Source organism: Blennius ocellaris (genome assembly GCF_963422515.1).
Source record: "Blennius ocellaris genome assembly, chromosome: 6".
NCBI classification, from domain to species: domain Eukaryota; kingdom Metazoa; phylum Chordata; class Actinopteri; order Blenniiformes; family Blenniidae; genus Blennius; species Blennius ocellaris.
Window position 1 is genome coordinate 10,812,583 of NC_137655.1, and position 22,424 is coordinate 10,835,006.

Genomic DNA, 22,424 nt, shown 5'->3' on the forward strand with positions numbered 1-22,424 from the left:
ATTTTGATGTGGCGCTCATATTTGCCTTTTGAAGAAATCATTCCTTTTACACTTGCACATCAGCTCTCCCCATGCAGGATTCCCATAGGCATTATTTGTGTGGCAGCGATAAGCACAATGATTGCTCTCAGCAGTGTGAGCTCTTAATTGTTTCAATTAGCACAGGAGGATTTTTCACACTTTATTTGGAGTTGTTACATAATGCAGAGGGGAAAAAATACAAACTCCACAGACAATTGTGTTGTCAAATTATTGATCGTAAACCGGCTTCTCTTTTAGTCACCCTCAGCTCACTTTTCGCTGCATCAATGATCTCAGGTACCGCATTAGCCAAATGTATCAAACACTGATTGGTAATCAGACTGCACATTGTGCTTTTCCCTGGTCGGTATTGAACAAAACCAAACCAGATAATGCCTCACTAAAAGGATCATTAGCTCATCTATGACTTTTATGGATTTTGCAATTATTTAGTAGCTGAAAATGTCAACCAATTGGAAGAGAGCAAAACATATTTGCCCACAGCAACACACAAGTCTGCATTTGAGTACAAGAAAATTGATTACACTGTGTGAGGGTCTGAATAATTATTATGAATGTAATCAATGCAGTATTAAATACTTCAGGTGAGCAGGTGGTTTTGGCTTGTTTGAGGAAATGCTAAATTATTATATAGATTCAGCATTTTATATGGTCTCATAGTAACACCTCCTGCTCAATAGGGCTGAAAATCAACTAAGTGGATCCAATACTTTAACGTTCAGCCTTGCCTGGACAGGGAACGAAACAGGGCTGCTCCATTGGTTGCTGGACGTGTTGCTGAAGTATATCTCCACAAAGCTCATCTCTCACTGGCTGAGGTGGAGAGGCGTGCCGGCTGCCCCAGTGGACCACACAAGACAGGTTCCTTCTCCTCAGCCCCTCACCACACTCTGCTCCCTATAAAGACAGACACACACACACACACACACACACACACACACACACACACACACACACACACACACACACACACACACACACACACACACACACACACACACACACACACGTATAGTAAATGAGATACAATTGAAACAACAGACAGTGCATACTCATTAATGTATGAATTATTTCAAATATGTAAATGTGCAAAAATTATCAGATGATTCGTATTCTCAAAAAGCGCTTTATGTGATTCATGTGAATTCATTTCTGTTGTTATCTCCTTCACACAATATGCCATTTATACTTGGGGCGCTCTGTCTGTCTGTGTGTGTGTGTGTGCGCGCGCGCACATGCCTGGAAGGACTTATATTTCTGTCTGATGTGGGGACCTAAATCTGTTTGCACACTCACCCTATGGAGATTCATTGTCCATGTAGACCCAAAAAGCAAATATTCATAATCCCAGTAGATCCCAGAATCATTACATTTCTATGTAAGGATGTTTTAAGGTTGGGTAAAGATAGAAATGCAAAATGTGCGATTTTCATCTCAAATAAACATTTGCAAAACCTATTTTTAATCACTCTGAAAAATATTTCTTGTTGAATGATCTTTTCCCCTCTCCATCTTTGCTGGCACATGTTTTTCAGTGTGTTACTGCCAAACATTGGTCAATAAAATGCTGTAAAACCATTGGCACGCATGCTTATTTTTGTGCAAACAATCCGCAGACCTGTGCCAACACTGGCCAAAAACACATGGTAAGTGGTCCATCGATGTGATATCATAAGCTAAAACGAGAATAGTTGGCAAATGTAATACACAGAAAATACAATTCAATTAAAAAAATAGACACACTCCTTTAAAACAAAGACAATTGATGATATCATCACATGCAAGTGTGTGATGATATAATCATGTAGCGCCTGTAGTTGGAAAGCAGGTTATACCTCTATTGTGCATGGCAACCAGTCACTCAATAACCAGGTGTAGCAAGGCTTTATGGGGCACAGTTTGATTTGGGTAAGCTGGTTGGGACAGGGACGACCCTCTTCATGAGCTTCTTGCAGGATTCTCCGGGTGCGCACTGACTGACCTACAGAACATACAGTAACACACAGATAGGGAGAAAAATGAGTAAGTTCCGGGAGCAGTTGTGTGCTGTATATGCTAAATGCTCATTTGGCTTGAATATGCATAAAACTGAAGAACAGTGACATTTTGGGAGGGTTACAGTTAACATGATAAATTGTAGATTCAGAATAAAAATCACGGTGGGATTTGTCGTCTCAGGACTGAGCTGCATAATGAGACAGTGTTAGACATAAATGCATCACTGCACAAACACAGGGGCTCACGAAATCACAGTAAATAAAGTGAATAGCTGAAATGAAAGACAATCATCTATTGAGTAGTGAAGACAGGGCGTGTGCTTTCTCTTTAGCCCGTGAAATATTTTCCTCATGACAAAGAGGAATTAGCACAACAGCACAATACATCTATGTCACGGTGCCACTTTATGCCCACATCGAGCAATTTCCAACAAAAGTGTTTTGTTCAAGTGAGCCATTAATAATGTGAGAAAGGAAAAAAATTGTAAATGGCAAGGATAAAGAGAGGGCTCCACAGAGTGAGGTTGAAATGTTGTAATGCAACTCAGTGTTTGGCTCCTCTGACGCTCAGTGAAGACATGGCCTCCATCAGACATCCACTTGACAGAAGTTGGGTGGGTCCGGGTTTTTGTGGGTCGTGTCAGGTGAGATACCCCACTCAGTGAGCCCCAGGCCGACAGAGCGAAAAGGACACTTGGCTTGTGCAATCAAAAAAAAGTCTCCTCACATAGATATGACACAAATCCTTCATCAATGATGACAGATGTGTTTCACAGTGTGTGAGAACAAACTGAGGGTGTGGCAGAGAGAGTCATGGTGACACTGACACAGCTGTGAGAGACAAAGCAGGGAGTTTTGAGTTCAAATCCCCAGATGAAAGCCTGCGTGAGTGTGAGATTATCGGGGCAAAGGGTTAACTGTGTGTAGACAGGCAGCCAATGACAAATTAAAATTAATGAAGTAACGGAGACAGTGTTGAGTGTATCTAATTAACTGAATAACAAGCGTTCTCATTGGGACGTCGGAGGAACGATGTATGGATTCAGGTTAAATCATTAGCTTTTGTATATTACATTAGGTTAATATACGACTTTCTCAAAGTTATCCTGAAGAAATCACAATAACGGCATGTTTCTAATCATGTCGAGGTAGGCTATATATTTTTTATTTAGAACACTGAATAATTTAAAAAGCACATAAAGGTGAGCATTGGTAAATGTAGTGTATATGAACATGGAATTCCTGAAACATAACCTCATCAGATGACCGTGTTAATTAAGAGAAACTAGGCTTCATACATTACAATAACAAAGTAGGAATATTAATATATACATTATGATGGGGGAAAAAACAACTCTGCACATAATTTCCCTGTATAATAAGGCTTTGGATTACATTTCCTCGTAAATATTTTAATACATTTAAATGTATTCATGCACGATTCAACATCTTGGAGAATGCCTGAGCAGACGGGATAATGAGGCGCTGCTTATGTGGTCCACTGTGTGTCTGTTCATCAGACTCGGCGTTCCCATTGGTTTAAGTGCAGTTTGTTTGCATGTAAAATGTTTACCTTGGCTCCCACAGGTGCGCGAGCAGTCCGCCCATGGCGACCAACCAGAGAGGATGCAGCTGACAGGACAGTCAACGGTGCAGCTCTCAGACAGCCGCCACTTGTTGATTAAACCAAACTGTGGAAAACAGAAGCAGAGAGGAAAGGAGGGCCAGCTAATTATTCGCACTAACAAGAAAGAGGGAGCCACCACATTTCCATGTTTTAAATAGGCACAAGTTCATTTCAGGACAGTTTCAGATTCTACTATGGCGAATGTTTTTGAGCTGCTGTTATTATTACATACAACTTCAAACGTTGTTGATGTATGATCAGATATAGCTTGACCATGTGGAAGAAAGCTTACATGAGTTAACAGAATTACATAATAAGTCAAGTCGAAATAAGAAACATGTATTGTATTGTATTGTATATAGAATCCATCTATTGTATACACATTTGCTACTTGTGTCTTGTGTTTCAAGACTGGAGTCAGTGGTATTTCGCAAACAGGGTGGTATGGCTTTCAAAAATAGACAGGTGTAGAAGGAAGTTATTAGTAAGGGGTTAAAAGCAGATTCAAGTAACCATCGACGGCCCTCGATGGTTAGTGCCTTAAAAGTCCTGCCTTTAAAGATGTGGTTATGTACAGAAAGTTCAAAAGCCTTGATGAGACAAGGGCTGTCCCACAATGTCAGATAAATATAAAAGAGGAAAAGCACACATTAGTCAGTCTGCAGCATGACCTGACACGTTTAGTTCTGTTTGAGAATAAACTATTTGCATCAAGCTCTGCATATATATTGAGTATCTGTTCACCAACTCTGCTCCATGATGACCTTTTGGAGAAATAATGGCCAAATTATGGTCCAGTGATACTATTTGGCTCAGGTCAGGACTGTCAAGTTTTTGACACGATAACCACCCGTTTCATACCGTTTCACCCGTTTCCGATACCATGAAAAAGTGATAAATGCCATGGCAGATGTATGTACATTCCACTATTACAATATCCCATCAAAACTAAGATTTATAAACATCATGTGCAGGTTCTGGGCAAGGCTTCATAACAAGCTGGCAGCACAAAGGTGAATCATTATTTGGTTTCAACTGGCATTGGATCTACAGTAATGCCCAGTGTCTTTATGACAGCCATTTGTCTTCCCAAAGTTAAGCTGAAGCTTGTTTGCAAAAGGCTCAGTAGAACTTTAGATTTTTTTAAAGACGCAACTTTTTCACTCAATAAATGGGATACCCGTGTTCTACAAAATATAAGCTACTGCAACAGTGTAGAGCAGAAGCTCAGCTTTAGCCACTAATATATCTTAAGTAAAAATGGATAAAGGAAATGTTTTTTTTTTTTTTATAAGAGGATAAAGTAAAATGAAAACTGCATCAGTTGAAAGCACATATGTTCAGGTTTGATCAGATCCAATACGGATGGATAAAGATTAATGCAGCATTTAAGCCTATTTGCTTCTCAATGGATTAAAAAACATTCTTCAATGAAACATTGAACGTTAGCAGACAGTACTTTTCCACAATGGGAAAGAGTAAATAAGGATCATTGGGATTGCTGTTATTTTCCTATTTATATTGATACAAGCCTTCCATCCATATACATCCATCCATCCATCCATCCATATATATCCATCCATCCATCCATCCATCCATCCATCCATCCATCCATCCATCCATCCATCCATCCATCCATCCATCCATCCATCCATCCATCCATCACAGCACAAGCACAAGCACAAGCACAAAGACACAAACAACTAAATGCAAATTCACACCTCAGGGCACTTTTACAGTCACCGATTCACTTCAAAGACATGCTTTTGGACTTTTAGGAGGAACCAGAGTGCCCAGAGAAAACAGGGAAAGCATGTAATCTTCACACACAGAAACAACCAAGCCCAGATCTGAACAGGAATATATTCTCTCTGTGATGTAAGTGTGCAAACCTCTACACCACTGTGCAGCCCCGTTCCATCCCCTGTCACGTTAGAGAAAACATTCACACAGTAAATGTGCTTGACTGTTAACATGTGATTTAATCTCACACAATAACAATGAAAACTCAAATGGAAAAAAAAGAACCATCATGAATCACTGTTTTTGTGTTCTTTACACAGCGATTACCTGCTCACACTTCTCCACTTCGAGTATCTTTCCATCGCTGCGGATACAGTCCAGGAGACGCTGTCGCAAACCCTCGCCGCAGATGGCATTTTCACTCAGCTGGCATGTACTCCAGTCTGCATACACGGCAACATATCTGCATTAGTGTCACTGTCAGGCCAGCTTACAACAGCAGTAGTGGCAGGATCACTGTCACTGTTCAACACTGACAACATTTTCTACACTAACCCCTGCTTCTCCCAAGCAGCTAAACTCCAAAACTCTTAATCTTCTTAAGATGGTTTGTATATATTTATTCAGGAAATCGCACTTTAAATCAGAGCTCTGCTGCAAAGAGAGAAAACTGATTATATAGACACACAACATTGCAACATGGTAAAACATTCAATAAACAAGCATGAAGTCAGTGAAACTGTTATGAATATCACACAGAGATTTGGACTATTTAAGCTTTCTGAAGACTCTCTCTCTGTCATAGGAATGAGTGTCTGTAACTTAAAACTCTGTTGTGACTCTTTTCAGTAGTAAAGCGCTGAATACAAAAAAAACCTCTCAACAACCTAACTCCACTTCAGAGTTGGCATAAGGAACCCACAGAGGTGTTTGTGAGAGTACTCAGCGGTAATGAAGTCAGGGTTGTAGACAGTGTTCAAGATATCTCTGTAACCCAGTGAAGAAGGAATGGTGGATAGAGTTCTGCGTTTTTTGATGAAAAAATCCATTCTGTTACATAGCTAAATGAAATACATAGTTTTTGGAATGAAGAGCAAGTTACAAGAGGCTCTGTGGATCATCCCAAACAGCTCAATGTAGTGAAAACGAGTTAAACGACGCTGGGGTTAGTGGTTTCCATGATGTACCATTGGCAATGAAAGGGACAGTGTGTTTTACAAATTTGATCCAAAATAAATATACATGCACACATACAGTACTTCTTCCACAGGATGTTCTACCTGAGACTCTGTACTGGTAGGTGAAGCAGGTGTTGTTGAGGATACACTGTTCAGATTGGAGCAGCTCCGGACACTCTGCATGGCCAGGAGCCAGGAGACGAAGAATATGTCTGCTCCTGTTCCTCGCAGCTCCTTGATCACACTGTTGAAGAAAAAAAAAAAGACAGAAAAGAAGGAAAAAGTCAGGCAGTCTGAATTACGATAATAGTTGTATCTTATGCTGGAACATATTTTGATTGTCCACAGTAGTATTAAGGTGAAAAAGTGTGCAAATGGCACTTTAAGGGACAAGACCTGTACAAAAGTGTATAAAAAAAATTTCATTTTCTTGAGAGAAGAGCCATAGCTACAATGTTCTTTTAATAAGTTATAGTTAAATGTAATGCCATGCAGCACTTGAACAACAGCCTGAAGGTACACGATGATCTGACTCGCCATTTTGTATTCTGCCATCCCTCCTGACTTTTATTGGACAGTTTTACAGATGCAATGCAATTAAAATATGACTTGGTGCTCGAGTGGTCAGAGCGGGAGGCTGCAGATTGAAATCCCGCTTGTCAGCACAGGTTTATATCTTTAAACAATACACTTCACAACATTTTTTCCTTGCAGTATTTTTCTTTATGAATGCTCAGAAGTGTTTTGGATAACAGCAACTATTTAATTAAACTACAGGGGAAAAGATCCTTTGGCTTTACAGGCATTTCAAAAAAACTGTCATTGATTTAAAAAGCGCATAAAAACATCACAAGTATTCAATCATTTGTTACAACAGTGACATGTGCTTTGGAAAGTCTCAGGACATTATATAGTCTGAGGTTTTTGAAAAAACTGTGTAAAGAAACTGTTCAATGAGTTTTAAGTGTAAGTGTGGAGAGAAATGTGAAATATCAATAAGCATAAGAGCCAGTCAAAGGGGAAGGTTGAGGTTTTATTCTGGGCCGAAGTCGAACAGATGTTGTATAACGCCTTTCGGGTGGGCAGTATTGAAATGATTTTTAAAACGGAAAATGATTTTATTATCATAGGTGAAAAGAAATTGTCACTGTTGGAAAAAAAAATTCAACACTAAAACAACTAGAAGAAATACAATTACTTAAAAACTAGAAGGAGCCTATCGAGATCAAACTCCGGGGGAACTCTTTTACCTTGCCTACTCACACTTTGAGCCTTTTATGTCTGAAAAATACTGCAGACCACTTACAATTTGTACAGCGAGGTGCTCGTAGCTAATGAAGACAATTATGTCTCTTTTCCTGATTCAACCACATCATCATAATCCTTAATTTTCTTTCTCTTTAGCTCTCTACATATAATTTTAAACAAATGTATAGCTCATTGTCACTGTAATCAGAAAGTTCAGCTGACTGTGCAGAAGTGCTGTTTTTACTCCAGTCTTGCCTAAAATGTTACCTCCATGCCACGAAGGGCTTCAAGTGATAAAAGTGACCTTTTAAATAATTCAATGCAAATATACTTCCCCATCCTTGTCAAGACTTTCCCGCTACTTGAGAATAAAGCCAAAGTGGTGTTATTCCCCCACTCTAAGCTGACCTTTATGTTGTAATTACAATGTTTCTTCATGAAGGTGTGACAGGATCTCATCAAGACGAATAAACAAGACATAATCACGGGACAATCATGACGCAATAATTGACATTTTTGTTTTGAAATGCTGCGTGAAGTGCACTTGCCTCCTCGAAAGCCATAAATTATAATAATGCAAATGTACTAATACAAATCTGCATCAGCCTCCTTCTCAGCATCCCCTAATTTGGGGCTGGGAAAAAAAATCTAAACAAGGACACTTATTTGAAATTCAGCATCATTCGAAATGTAAAACACATACAGTTCATAATAACTACAGTCTTCAGTGGGCTACAAATACAATGTTTTCCAAGCTGAATGTCAAAATAATGTGGCAATATAAGCAAGCAAAGACAAATTTGAACTCTCCATATTGTGGATTTTTCACACCTCACTAAAAGTAGATTGAAAGAAGTGTGACAATAATGAGACAGTAATTATGGGAACGGTAAGAGTACGAGATTTGCCAAATATCTGCCAACCAGCAGTCGTAGTTTGATGAGAATATGCTAATCCTTCACCACATTAGAGTGGAAATCCACGGACAGCAGATGTGTAATGTGGAGAAACTGTCAGCGCCGTGTCTGCAAAGGAAAGATTTGACTGATAAAAGCCCCATGCATTGAGCTGCATTTGTCCCTCTGCACCTGATGCACAGAGACAAGCACTTCAATCACTGTCAGCTTCTAATGAGGGACCTCCGTGTGTGGCTCATGAATCAGAAATACCCTTAATGTGTTCACACCAGCTGCCACGTGACCACACGTGCATATTTGTATGCTGCAGGGCGTGCAGGCTGCAGGTACGACTGAGCCTGCAGCCATTAACAGATTTTTCATCCTACAATACCTACTACTCCTGCCAATTACCAGCACCAAAAAATCCAAACATATCCCAGAATCAATCTATACATAACACCCATTTGTAGGTTTTCATGCTGGTTTACCACAGCTTCCAATATGTCCTCCAAAAGTCACAATTGCACATCTCTTTTCATATACTGCTTCCCATTTTTTTCTTACATCACACACAGGCACCCACACACATCAGAGCTCCTCTGCTGGTGCCGTTCATTATCTATAGCAGTAACCAGTCATGCAGCCATCACAACTATTTCACATTCAGGTGGGATCGATCCATATGTTGTGGAATGAGCAGCTTGTGAATAGGTGTGTTCTTCAATATCGATACGATTTTTCTCCTTACAGAATGGGACCTGTATTATTTCTGAAGAAAAAAAGACACAGCTGCGCATGCAAATTCAAAGCATTTTTAAGTACCCAACTTAGTGGTGTGAATATTTAGGAGGAAACTAAACTGGAAAATACCAGTTTTGTTTTGTTTGCCTTAATTTACTTATTCATTTTGAAGCAGTTCAATATATAGTAATGTGCAAAACTTTTTCCACTGGGTTATAATGGCTTTATTATATTCTGTTGTAAAATAATGCTATTGATTTAAAATTAAATGCAGCAGGGAGGCCTTTGATTGGCTATAAATGCATTTTGCAGCAGAACAAACAAACCCCAAACATATTGCCAATGTTTAGTTATGGACCTACGGTACCTTCAGCAAAAACCAAAGGAGTGATGTTGCCACCACCGTGTGTCAACTGTGTAAGACTTAAACCATTACCACATTATTTTTAACGTACTTATATGGCCTTTGCCACCCTGTACCCACCTAAAAACCTTCAGACAGTACTGCATGTGTTTCTACACGTCCTAAAAGCTACCATAACAGATGATAGAAACATGCTGAATTTTTGCTGGGAAAGAAAGAAGTAATTCTGGGCCACACAGTTGTGAAATGAATAGCACTCTCTGATTGCAAGAGAGGTTTGAGTCTTGGTTGAGCTTGGATGCCTTTCTGTGTGGGGTTGTTCTCCCCATTCATCCTTTTTTTAACTCTGATTTTCCTCCCACCGTCCAAAAACATGAGACTAATGGTTGACTGTAAACTGCATGTTAAACAAAGCCTTTATTTTAAAGCACCTCATATGGAGTCAAAACACACTCAAATGTCTTGTATACGAGAAAGTGAAAATGTTCAAAGTCATTTATGTGATTGTATATGCTTTATTGCTGAGGTGAATATTCAAACAGTCTCCCATTACAGCGTTTCCACAGGCTTTATCTTCTATGAAATAAAGCCAAGTAAGAAACATCACTGGTCATCCTTTCACTATGACCGTAAGTGGACAGTGTAAGCAAACCTTGCATCACCCATAATGCTGTCCTTCATCAAAATGCCAACCGAAGACCCCACAACACCACCAATCTCACTGTCTACCCCCCCCCCCCCCCACCACACACACACACACACACACACACACACACACTGCACAATATCTTCATTCCAGCTAAATGCAGGAATCACCCGAGGCTATACGAGGACCTCCAATTACAATGGACAAGCATATTTTATGTAAAGCATGTCAGCTTCCTGTTAACATTGTCCATGTTTGAGGGAGGTTTTTTATTTCCTTAAGAGAGGGGAATTTAAAGTTGCACTTTTCAACACGTCACTCTCTCATCAGTGTCTTTGTGCGATGTCTAAGTTATTCAAAAGTCGAGACAAGTGAGGGGAAGAAAGGCTTGTTACGGAGGATATGAAGCTCTGGAGTTTTGCAGTTTTGCTTAAGGAAATTAGTGGAAAAAGTGTGGGCAGGATTAAACCTTTCTGAATGTTACCAGCCGCAGTTTTGTAGCTGACAGCAGTGAGTGCAAATCATTTCAAATGTAAAGTATATTTCTATTCATTATATTCATGGGGTGAAAGTACAATGAACTATTTCAGGCTGTTATTTTGGTTTCTTAATTGGAAATGTGTTGAGTGCACGGTGCTCATGCTTTCAAGAAAGGTTTGCTCACCGAGACAGACAGTGAAGTTTGCATGTTCTCCTTGTACATATTTTGTTCATCCATCCTGTATGGCTGAGGCCTGAGAGAAAACATTGACTTCATTCTTTGCTCTCAGCCCTGGGCCTGACATTTTTTCCTCATGCGGCATCTAACAACAATTTTTGTGTTTGAAGTGGGTATTGTTAATGTGGAAAAGTGAACATGAAACCTACGTTGCCTCTTTTCTTTTCATCTCTTCCCAGGAGTTTTGCACTTGAACCTTGTTCTTTGTTATTGCCACTCTGAGAAAACAAAGTTCTCAGTTTCTGCAGACGACTGTGTATCCATCTTAGATTACCTGTGTGTGTGTGTGTGTGTGTGTGTGTGTGTGTGTGTGTGTGTGTGTGTGTGTGTGTGTGTGTGTGTGTGTGTGTGTGTGTGTGTGTGTGTGTGTGTGTGTGTGTGTGTGTGTGTGTGTGTGTGTGCGTGTGTGTGTTTGTTTATCTCACAGGGCTGTGATGGACGGGACATTCATATAGTCAAATCATCATATGCTTGAGCTGAGGTTTCATTTTATTCAGCTGGTCTGAAACAAAGTGGATTATGATATACTTTAGAATATAGCACCTTGGATGAGTAAACAACCAGTTCCATCTTCATTGTGTTGCAGTAATCCCACATAGCCATTACACTTTAATTGGCTCTAAAGTTAACAGCTTTAGCGTTATTACATTGTGGCATGCATTGCTGCGTTTTGCTAACGTTATGAGTTCCACCGCAGGTTTCAAGATTGAATGAGACGAAACGTCTGGAGAGAAATCAGAAACTAATTAAGTGATCTCCAGAGCTCTTTCCCCCATCCTGCTTTCCTTCTGACTCCAATGTTCCAGTCCAGTGAACTGTTCTGTCTGACAAGAAACCTATAACACAGCTACACGGCCATGTGACCACTAGCCTGTGGCTACAAACACTGGAGAAACATATGTTACCAAGCCGTAGCCCGAAGGGAAACCATCATTGGAGAATAGAGGCACATTAGTAAACTCAATATAACCCAAACATTGAGGGTAAAAAAAGAGTTTTGTTACAAATAATGCCAGCATATAGCTTTTAATTTATTATATTTTTCTATTTTACACTTGTGACCCATCCATCCATCTATTTTGTATTCAGCTTGATCCAATCCAGGGACTGATCCCAGCTGGCTATGGGCAAAGCCAGGGTACACACGGGATAGGTCATCAGTCCATCACAGAGCAAACACAGAGAAACAATCATACACACTCGCATCCACACAGACATTTTACTGTCTCTGTACTGTGGAAGGAAATGAGAGTACTTCGAGGAAAAACATACATGGACATTGAAAGCACGCAAATTGCACAGTGATGCACAGTGATGGTAATCATAGTCCAATTTAGAGTTGTTTTTTTAACCTGCTATCCTTTCCACAATGGTGTTGCTGTCACAGGTAAACTTGTCAGATGTGATATCAATAGTACTAATTGCATCACCACTTCACTGAACTGTGCAGTTGTGCTTTATGCGCTGCAGATTTTACCATCATATATCAACAGTAATTTATAACAGAGCACTAATGATTTTATTTGATAAATGTATGCATTCAATGTTAAAAACATTTTGTTGATACAGTATTTAGCAGATGTTCGGATGAATATTTTAGCATTTGGGAGACTGTGTGTATGAAATATTTGAAATAAAAAATGAATTATCACAACTCTTACAATATAAATCTTTCACTTTTCTGTGACTATAATTAACTGTTCAGCACTTTACATATATGTTTTAATCAATAGGTTGATAGGTTTACCGCAGCTCTCCTCTTTAAATGCTTTAAAGTATTTCAGATTTTAATGTGGATCCCAGACATGCTTCAAAAATGTGCCAGCTTACCGACGACTCGCACAAACTGTCAGCTGCCAGAGAAAAGAGTCACTCAATTATAGCTTCTCACCAGAGGGCAGTTGCTCCAGGGTCCCCAGGGTGCAGTGACACAGTCATCGGGGCAGGCCAGATAGCAGACCTGGGCTCTGGGTGGCATTTCTTCCTGATCACACAGACTTTCCTTCACAGTCCCATCCACTCCACTCGCTGTTCCCTTCTTCACACACCTGGCAGAGCAGAAGACATAGCTGCATAACTAGTCTCTGGGGCTCTCATAATCTGTGCGGTTTTTTTTTTTCTTTTAAGTTTGACTCAACCTGAACTACACTTTTTCTCTGTATCTCTCATTTCACTCTCTCTTTCTCTTAGGCAAGACTTTTGAAAACAGTTTATTTTTAAAGACCGTCTACCATTTGTACTGTTGGGCCTCTCTAAACATTTAACTGTACAAAACTGAAACACGGGTTCAAGAAGTCAATTTATTGTGCTCTCTAGAAAGATGACAGAAACAGTTTTCAAAATGACCCCGTATTTTCTGAAGTGCATCTTGAGAATGTCTGTCTGTGTGTTTACATCAAAGTAAGAAGCAACATGACATTGTTGGACTACAGCATAAACCGGGGGTGTCAAACACATTCTGTGTTCAGGGGCCACGTACAGCCTAATTCCATCTTTATGTGGGATGGGCTAGTAAAATAGTGGCATTATAACCTTTAAGTTTAAACTTTAAAATTTTTTCTTTGTCTTTGCACAGAATATGTGTTGAAAATGTTGATATTTTTAAAAAAAAGTGACAATTGTTGCAAAAAATAACTTAAATCGCAACATAAAGCCAAATTTAATGAAAACGTCTGGTGCAAAATTCAGTGAAATGTGAAAAGAAGTTCTCATATAACTGTTGCATTGTTCATGTTTTTACAAACTTCCCTTGACATCATGGCTCTGATGCTAATTTGATAGAAACAAGGTCGTCAGCATTCATAGTAGCATAACTGATATCTTAACTCAGGTCTTTGTGTTGTGTTCCGTCAGCTAGTCTTAGAAAATGTGTTAAAAATAAAAAACGATCTTTTCTATAAAATCGTTTACAATTTGCTTTATGGTTTGGCGGGCCAATTAGAGCCAGTTTTGGCCCATGGGCCCTGTGTTTGACACCCCCAGCATGAGAAAGGATGTCAAAGCTGGATTGACATGGTATGGTTCATAAAAACATTATATTTTGTTTTGAGAATTATTGAAAGATACTGAAATATTTATTAATCTAACATATTCTCATCCCTTTTCTTCTTGTCCATTAAATAGTCCTTGATGCAGAATAGTTGTGGACCATTAATAAGAAGCTATCAATTTTCAAGTCTGTTCTTTTCACATTTAACACTGTAGCTAGTCTATTGTGTGTATCACAAAGCATGTATTACCTGGAGTTGAAATTCAATGAAGTGCGATTCACTCAAACACAACTATTACTTGCCTTCCAACTAAGTGATGTTACTAAAGCAGAACATGATGAGTAAATCAGTCATCAGACTGGCTCAAAGCGTGTCGATAGCTCAGCAAATGTGTCACATAAACAACACAGCTACAGGCACACTAATAAAACATCCTAATTAAGAGGAACACATAAAAGTAGCGTGCAGCATACTTTCAATATCCTGCTCAACACTGCTAATGAGGAACGGATTCTGTGGATATATATACTCTGCAGGAACAGATGAATCTGTTCTTTCTATGATTTGTCAGCAAGTGCAAGTTGATTTGGTTGATGCAAAACAGAAAACAAATCTTTTTTTTTGCATCTTTCAAGTTCTGCACTTGAGAAAAATAAACCTTCTCTTTTTGTGGACTATACTTCCATCTTTGGATAGTTGACCTTTGTGATTGTATTCTAAGAAATACACTTTGACATGTTTTGACCTGAACCAGGGTTCTGGTTGCTTTGCTGGTAGTTTGAAATTGTATTATGCAAATTGCTGAAAGAATAAAATAATGATATTTGAGCTGTGAAAATGGTCCCTTAAAAATTGAACCAGCAGGTTTTTGTTCTATTTCTGGAGTCGAGTGGTTGATTAGCTTAAATCTGTTTCTGTTACTTGCAATTAAAGTTAGACTCCCACAGAACATTTCAGCCTCTTTAGACACAATAACACAGTTTCCCAATTCAATGTCTACTCTCTCTGGTGGTGCTTAATCCAATACGAAGGTCAACACTTCAATGCTTTCCTCTGTCGCTATTTTAAGTAGCACTAAAAGGCAGCAAAAAATTAAAAAAAAATTCAAAATTCATCAGTACTCATTTGGAAGCAGTAGTTTGCTTTCACTGTTTGTTTTCCCCTGGCATTGCAAGTGTCAGGACCAGTGAGCGTGCCAGCGAGAGGAACGTTGCCAATCTGCTCCTCCCGCTGAGTGTTGAGCTGCCAGCCCAACGTCTGCCAAGCCTAACCCACTCACTGACCTGATCTTGCGGCTTTGGACTCCCTCTCCGCATGCTGGCTGGTCGTCCACAGTATTGATGGTACAAATGGACCAAGGCTCGATCCTCCATTCATATTGACTGCAGTTACTGTGGCATGGCATAGCCTCGTACACCTGTATACATGCAAATAAATGCATGGACACGCACAAGGACAAGCACGCACAACACGCACGCACACGCGCACACACACACACACACACACACACACACACACACACACACACACACACACACACACACACACACACACACACACACACACACACACACACACACACACACACACACACACACACACACACACACACACACAGACAGAGGGAGAAAGAGAATACATGGCCTTTATTGCATTGTGCTAAGAAATGCTCACCATCAGCCTCACATACACGTGTACACATAACGGTGACCATTACAACACTCCCAATGTACACTCATTTTGTATCTGCAGCAAGGAGTAGTGGTTTCACGCATATATGCGAATGAAAAAACAAACAAACTGCTAGGGGCACTTTCTGTTTTCAAGGAACACCAATGATGTGTCCCAGGTTAGAGACAATGATTCTGTTGGGTTGTCCTTTGTCAAATCTAAACGCAAAAAAGAAAGAAAGCAAGAAAGCAAGAAAGCAAGAAAGAAAGAAAAAAAAAAACATTTTTTGCTTTCAAGGCATCATTTCTTACAACTTGCGCTCGCATTCTTCTCTTGTTGCATTTATTGTTAACATCAAGCACTTGTGCTTCAAATCCTGGGACGATTTGAAGTCGGGGCTGCAGTTTAATGTCAAGATATTTTCCACGTCCAGATTTTGAATGAGGCGAAAGAACACTGAAGGCATACAAATTTGGAGTAACTGAAATTAAAAGGAAAGTTCAGTACAAGACAATTTGAACCTTTCACCACAGAGAGGCTCTGAGCTAACTTATGGGCACTTATATGCGCCTACTGCAGAGAGGTACGAAAAGTATTTTATTCACAGTGAAATAAACCTGCGTGTGATATGAGAAAAACAGCACGGGGTTGTGTAAAATGACAATGGCCATAGAAACAGGCCCTTTAGCCGAACGTGTAATTGGCTGAATTTTGAGCCTATTCACTTCTCCCCAATAAGCCAGTGGATCTGGCATGTGTGTATAACCAAGGGAGCTGCCTGCACAATGCTCCTGTAAACACATGTTTACTCTCAATCTATGTAACTGTCTGCCACAGTAAAAGGTGTACTCCTGAGGACAATTTGTGGGAAAAGCTATGACAAGCTGTAATGGGTGTCAGTAAGTGTGTGTGTGTGTGTGTGTGTGTGTGTGTGTGTGTGTGTGTGTGTGTGTGTGTGTGTGTGTGTGTGTGTGTGTGTGTGTGTGTGTGTGTGTGTGTGTGTGTGTGTGTGTGTGTGTGTGTGTGTGTGTGTGTGTGTGTGTGTGTGTGTGTGTGTGTGCGTGTGCGTGTGTGTTCCGACTGGGGAGAGAGAATGAGTGTTGAGCATTTCATCCCCTACGGGCCGTACAGATGCCTATTACACACCGTCATCATCTCCCATCTGTCCCTGCAGATGCCCCTGCTGGGTAAACTGGCAACTACTATTCTCCCACTTTCTCCACTCCTACTGCAGAAACACACTTCCAGCTTTGCAGCTAATTTTCATCACCAGGGAAATGACTTTGGACTCACTTTCCCTAAATATAAACACAATTTTCTGACCACGAGGACCATTTATTTGGTGGGTAATCTTGTCACCGTCGCGCTCAACAAATGGACCACAGTGCCAAAACACCGGAGGTGTCCGACCGGTACTGAACAATATGTTGGCTGTTTGAAGGTTGTCTTTTACGACATCACAAAGAAAGAGCTAAAAGAAAAATAAAAGAAAATTAATGAAGGATCTTCTACCACCATCCTTGGACACACACATTTACAAACAGCTCACACTGAAAAGTGAAGAAGAATGCCATATCATTCTGAATTATCTGCAACAGACTTGGACTCACTCAATGCTTGAATGTTAATATAAACCTTATCTTCTGCTTCTTTGTTCTCTGCTTCAAAAGTTTTCTGATATTACCCCGTCGACTTTCAGTGAGCACACTCCAACCCTACATATAAAGAAAGTCCTGACGCTCTATCGTACATGTCAATATGCATTTCTTCACTGAAGGAGCAGACGGAATATCATTGAAATACACTTCACATAAGTTATTCCATCCGTGTAGCACTCTCACCAATCAAAGTGGTGGTTCATTCTCTCAAAAGAAGGACCAAAGGGGTAAGGAGTATGTGTGACTCAGACAGATCTGGCATGCATTCTGTTTTCGTTAGCTAAAGCACAGTATATGTACAGAATGAATGGCACTGACCTGAGCCTGCGTGGATGTCCATATTAGCAGTGCATGACAAGCCAGAAGTTGGGCAGGGGAGAGAAGAACAATGATATGATCATTAGTTTAGATTTGCCTGCAGTGACAGAAATGTATAGTTTGGCTTAAATTTGATTCCAAAAGAATTCTGCATTCTGCTCAGTCCTTCATTAACCAGGGTAAAGATGCTTCATCATTTACATTAAATCTAGGCATCCAGCATATTTTGCCAAACTGGATGATTCATGTTGCTGCGGAGAGAGCTTTCAAAGCTTCGTGATTGGTTTAAACAGCCATGCTTTGGCCAGGCCTGCAGCTGACGGTGAGTCCAAGAAATTAATTTGTCTGGAGATGGTGAGCGGGAAGGCAACACGATAAGCATATCTTCAGAGGGGCCCTGTACTGTGTCTCTCAACAGGACTGGTCAAATCTTTACTGTTGTGTTATTTCCAGTTTATCATCCAGTCTATTAAGAATTGGTTTTCCTAAGAAAAAAACCGAAAAGGAGATTTAAAAAAACAACAAAAAAAACAGGTTCAAACAAAATCCACTGACCAAAATAGAGCACTTAGCTGTCAACTGCATGCAAGTTTCAGTCATCATAGCAGGAATCTGCTCAAACTGCTATGCAGCCACTAGCGCCTTATAAGGATGGAATTGCAAGTGAGGTAAGGTACGCTTGACCGTTTCCACAAATGGAAGTGACTGTAGGTCATTGGATCTCTAACATAGAGAAGTTTTACCCAACAGAGTGAGGCCATGTCTAACATGAGAAGTAAGTGTAAGCACTGCATTAGTTACCTTAAGAGACATTTTATTCCATACATATGCATTCCCACTTTACATTACTGTGGGTCAAGCTGAGCTCATCCTTTTCCAAACATTTTCAAACTGTGGTGGAATCACATAAAAAAAAACAAAAAAAAACAACAACAACAAAAAACCCTCGACCACAAACATTTTTTTTACCAAGGCAACAAAAGCCTTGTAAATCTGTCGTTGGATGTTTTGTCCCTTTATTGCAATTGTAAATAGGGTCAATGTCATTTGGTTTATACTAAAAACAGAGAACACTTTATTGTGAAATTGAACAAAAGTTATGTCAATTAATTAAAATTCACCATGAAAACTTTGTCAATGCACAATACCAACACTCTTTGGGGTCAGTATTTAAAAGCTGTTCCTTTGGGTCCAGCCAGGAGCACTAAGCCTGTGTGGATTGGTAACAATAATGACGGAACAGAAAAGAAAACATTTACTCAATTCTTCTTTGAGAAACTGCTTAAACTTGGGGTGCAAAGGGATTAAATATGAACAGCTCTTTTCAAATCCTGCCACAAATTTTGTATTGGACTGAGGTCTGGGCTTTCGCTCAGCCACTCCAGAATACCTTGATTTCTTTAAGCCTTTTCAGAGGAGCTTTTACTTTATGCTCTGTGCTTCTGTCACACTGAAAATAAATCTTACACCAAGTTTTAGTTTTCTTGCTGACAGCGTCAGATTTTTCTAGATTTAGATACATTTGCTTTGTGCTCTACCTGGGCAACGTTACCATGAACAGTCATCAAGCAGCTTCCCCAAAGTATGACGCTGCCACCTCCATGCTTCACAGTACGTACCGTTTCCTAACGTTGAATTGAGTTGTTCATCAAAGTTTGATAGTTATAGTAAAATGTGTTATGGTTCTTTCTCACATACTATTTGCCAAACTTTGGTCAAGATCTAATACAAACCAACACATTTGAAGTTTGATGATTCTTGTCATCAGTCTTACAAGGTGTCTTGGTTTTTCTGAGAGAAGTGATCTAGGCTGCTTTCCATTTGTCAATGATGGGTTTGAACGAAAACAATGAAATTAAGATTAATTTTAACTCTATAATCTGTCTTATCACTTATAACTATTTTCAGTAACTTACAGCATTATTTTATCTTCGACATGTAATTGTAGTCAAAGGTCATGTTAAACCAATTTCTTTTTTGTTTCAACTGCACTGAAGTGATGATTTCACTCTAATTTAATTGATCTCTGTTGTCATTTTAATCTTGGCAAATATTAATTAAATTATTAAAATTATGTGTTTTTGAATTGTTTGCATGCCCAGGTTACTCTATTGTTCCAACTCTGGTATAATACAATCTATGGAAACATTAATTGATATTTTCCACTGGAACTCTCTGTTGGTCATAACAGTCTGCTGATCCAATGAGGAGCTTTAATAGGTGCCAGCCTATAACTATGTGACAGATGCATGATGATGATGATGATGATGATGATGATGATGATGATGATGATGATGATGATGATGATGACGATGACGATGATTCCTAATCAATATTCTGATAATATGTTGACCAAACAGGATGATTTACTGACATGTGGAATGCTTGTGTGTGTGCCAAAAGCTTCTTACAAGGACAAAGGGTCAGAAGACACTTTGCATTCATCCAGTCACTTGCTTTGGAATAGGTCAAGTATCCTTATGGTTAAAAAGCGATAATAAAACCAACTGAATAACCACTGTCAGATTCATAGAGAAAACTGAGCTTCTGAATGGGTATTTTCCGTGTGCAGCGTATGGAAATGAACGTCTTTCAGTGAGATACTGATTACAGGTTATAACATACATGTGTGTCCCACATAATGAGAGCAATAACCACAGAAAACAAATAACCACTGACCATAAATACATACACAGGGATGTATGAGCACGCAATTACAGTTGGCATACACACAAACATACACCTCTCCCTAAACACATAGAATGAAAACTGAAATGAACATGTGAAGTGCCAATGGGTGTTTCTAAAAAGGAAGGAATCGTATTGTGGGCAGAGGGAAAATGGGACACGGCGCTTCAAAGCGGGGCACTGTCTTCTATAAATCTCTCTCAAAGTGTCATTGTGTGACTACAACTTCAAGCAGACTCTGCTATTACTGTCAGCAAGCCCATGGATGAGTTAAAAAACAATAGCTGCCTTGAGAAACACAGGGTAATCTATTCCTACACGATGATGACCTTTCAGATATACTCATGAGATGGGAAGTTAAAATGTGCCGAAACACAGCCCAGCCATTAGAGTGGCTGAGACATGTAATTGTGATTGTCAGTACGAACAAACAATAGTGCTGAAAAGAACATTTATCCATGTTGGAAATGAACCTAGTGATTTAAATAAAAGAAGATTGGATAAAATTGTCATAAGAAGAACACAATGGAGACCAAACAAAAAAAATCAATGGGCGCACGCACACACACACACACACACACACACACACACACACACACACACACACACACACACACACACACACACACACACACACACACACACACACACACACACACACACACACACACACACACACACACGGATAGAACCTTCAGCTCGTCATCACTGTGGCTTTTTACAAGATTAATCTAAGTCCTCATCTTTGTGTTGAATTTTAAGACTATAATAAAGTAACAGAGCAGTTCTGGAGATTCCGACATCCATCCTGAACAGTACGTGTGCAAGAGGTTGAAGTAGGCTTGTTTGTGACTGGCAGCTTATGAGCCTGACTAAACTGTATACTGTGTCAGTGGAGAAGAGGACACATATACTTCAACAGAGACTGTTTCAAAGAACACAGATAGATCTAATCAGGACATTTCATACTTTACAAAAAAAAAAAGTAATGGATAGAAGGTCCACAAAGAGATAGTGTGGACACAGCTGTTTACTTTTCTGCATTAACCACACCCACTTCAAATCTGTGAAGTGGGTGTGGTTTTCTTCTTTTCTCTCATCCCTGGGAGAGAACAAATGTATCTGTTCTTGCAGTGTTCTGATAAGACTTTGAAAAACGGCCCTGTTCAAATATCTTATATATAAAATAACCTTTAATATGATTTAATCTGTCATTTCCAACTTTGTTTGCTCTTCTGAGGGAAGACTGATCAGAATGATGTATTCATTAAATCTGAATTAACATTTCTGTTTTACAGTAAATACAGCAGAACCATCAATGTAAAGTCACCGTTAATGAGCGCTGCACAGCAGCAACAATTAATAGAGAATAAAACGATAATGGTTCTAAATTATTTCAATTGTTGTTCATTGACCATTAGTTGGTTTGCTTTTCAGCCTCACCATCTCACTATTTCCCTCATAAGTGTCTTCCAATTAGGTCTTTTATTATCAAGGACATCAGCAAACTAAAGCCTTTACAAGATTTACGATATGACTAACATCCTCCTTGGACCCACCGTTGTGCCGGCTCTACCGCAGGGCAATGGCGTGACTTACATAATTATAGGAAATGAACAGCCATCAAGCTTTGACATAATCTTCTTTTCTCATTCATTTTGTAATTTATTACCAGGAGCAGACTCAACAAGACAGCGATACATTAGCAAAGACATTTGGCGAGCACTTAACCTTGCTATATAATAATAAATGTGGTCAAATAGTATTTTCTATCTCCTTCCTTCAGAAAAAAAAAACACAAAACGACTGATTGAGCTCCTCCCAAAGCTAGGACATCTTTTTCACAGTTCACCTGACCACAGTATATGAACAATTTCCACCCTGAAGGAAAAACTT

At 39.5% G+C, this 22,424-nt stretch overlaps 1 protein-coding gene across 1 annotated transcript in view; it reads right to left on the minus strand.

Moving 5' to 3' along the window:
- thsd7ba (thrombospondin, type I, domain containing 7Ba) overlaps positions 1 to 22,424 on the minus strand; it is a gene marked incomplete at both ends in the record, with an annotated part of 155,919 nt that overhangs the window by 7,219 nt on the left and 126,276 nt on the right. Inside the window, 7 exons of the mRNA XM_080498156.1 lie at positions 771 to 939; positions 1,878 to 2,023; positions 3,613 to 3,730; positions 5,737 to 5,852; positions 6,690 to 6,831; positions 13,095 to 13,251; positions 15,477 to 15,610. Of these exons, the coding sequence (XP_080354282.1) occupies positions 771 to 939; positions 1,878 to 2,023; positions 3,613 to 3,730; positions 5,737 to 5,852; positions 6,690 to 6,831; positions 13,095 to 13,251; positions 15,477 to 15,610 (982 nt within the window). The remainder of the gene's footprint in view (positions 1 to 770; positions 940 to 1,877; positions 2,024 to 3,612; positions 3,731 to 5,736; positions 5,853 to 6,689; positions 6,832 to 13,094; positions 13,252 to 15,476; positions 15,611 to 22,424) is intronic.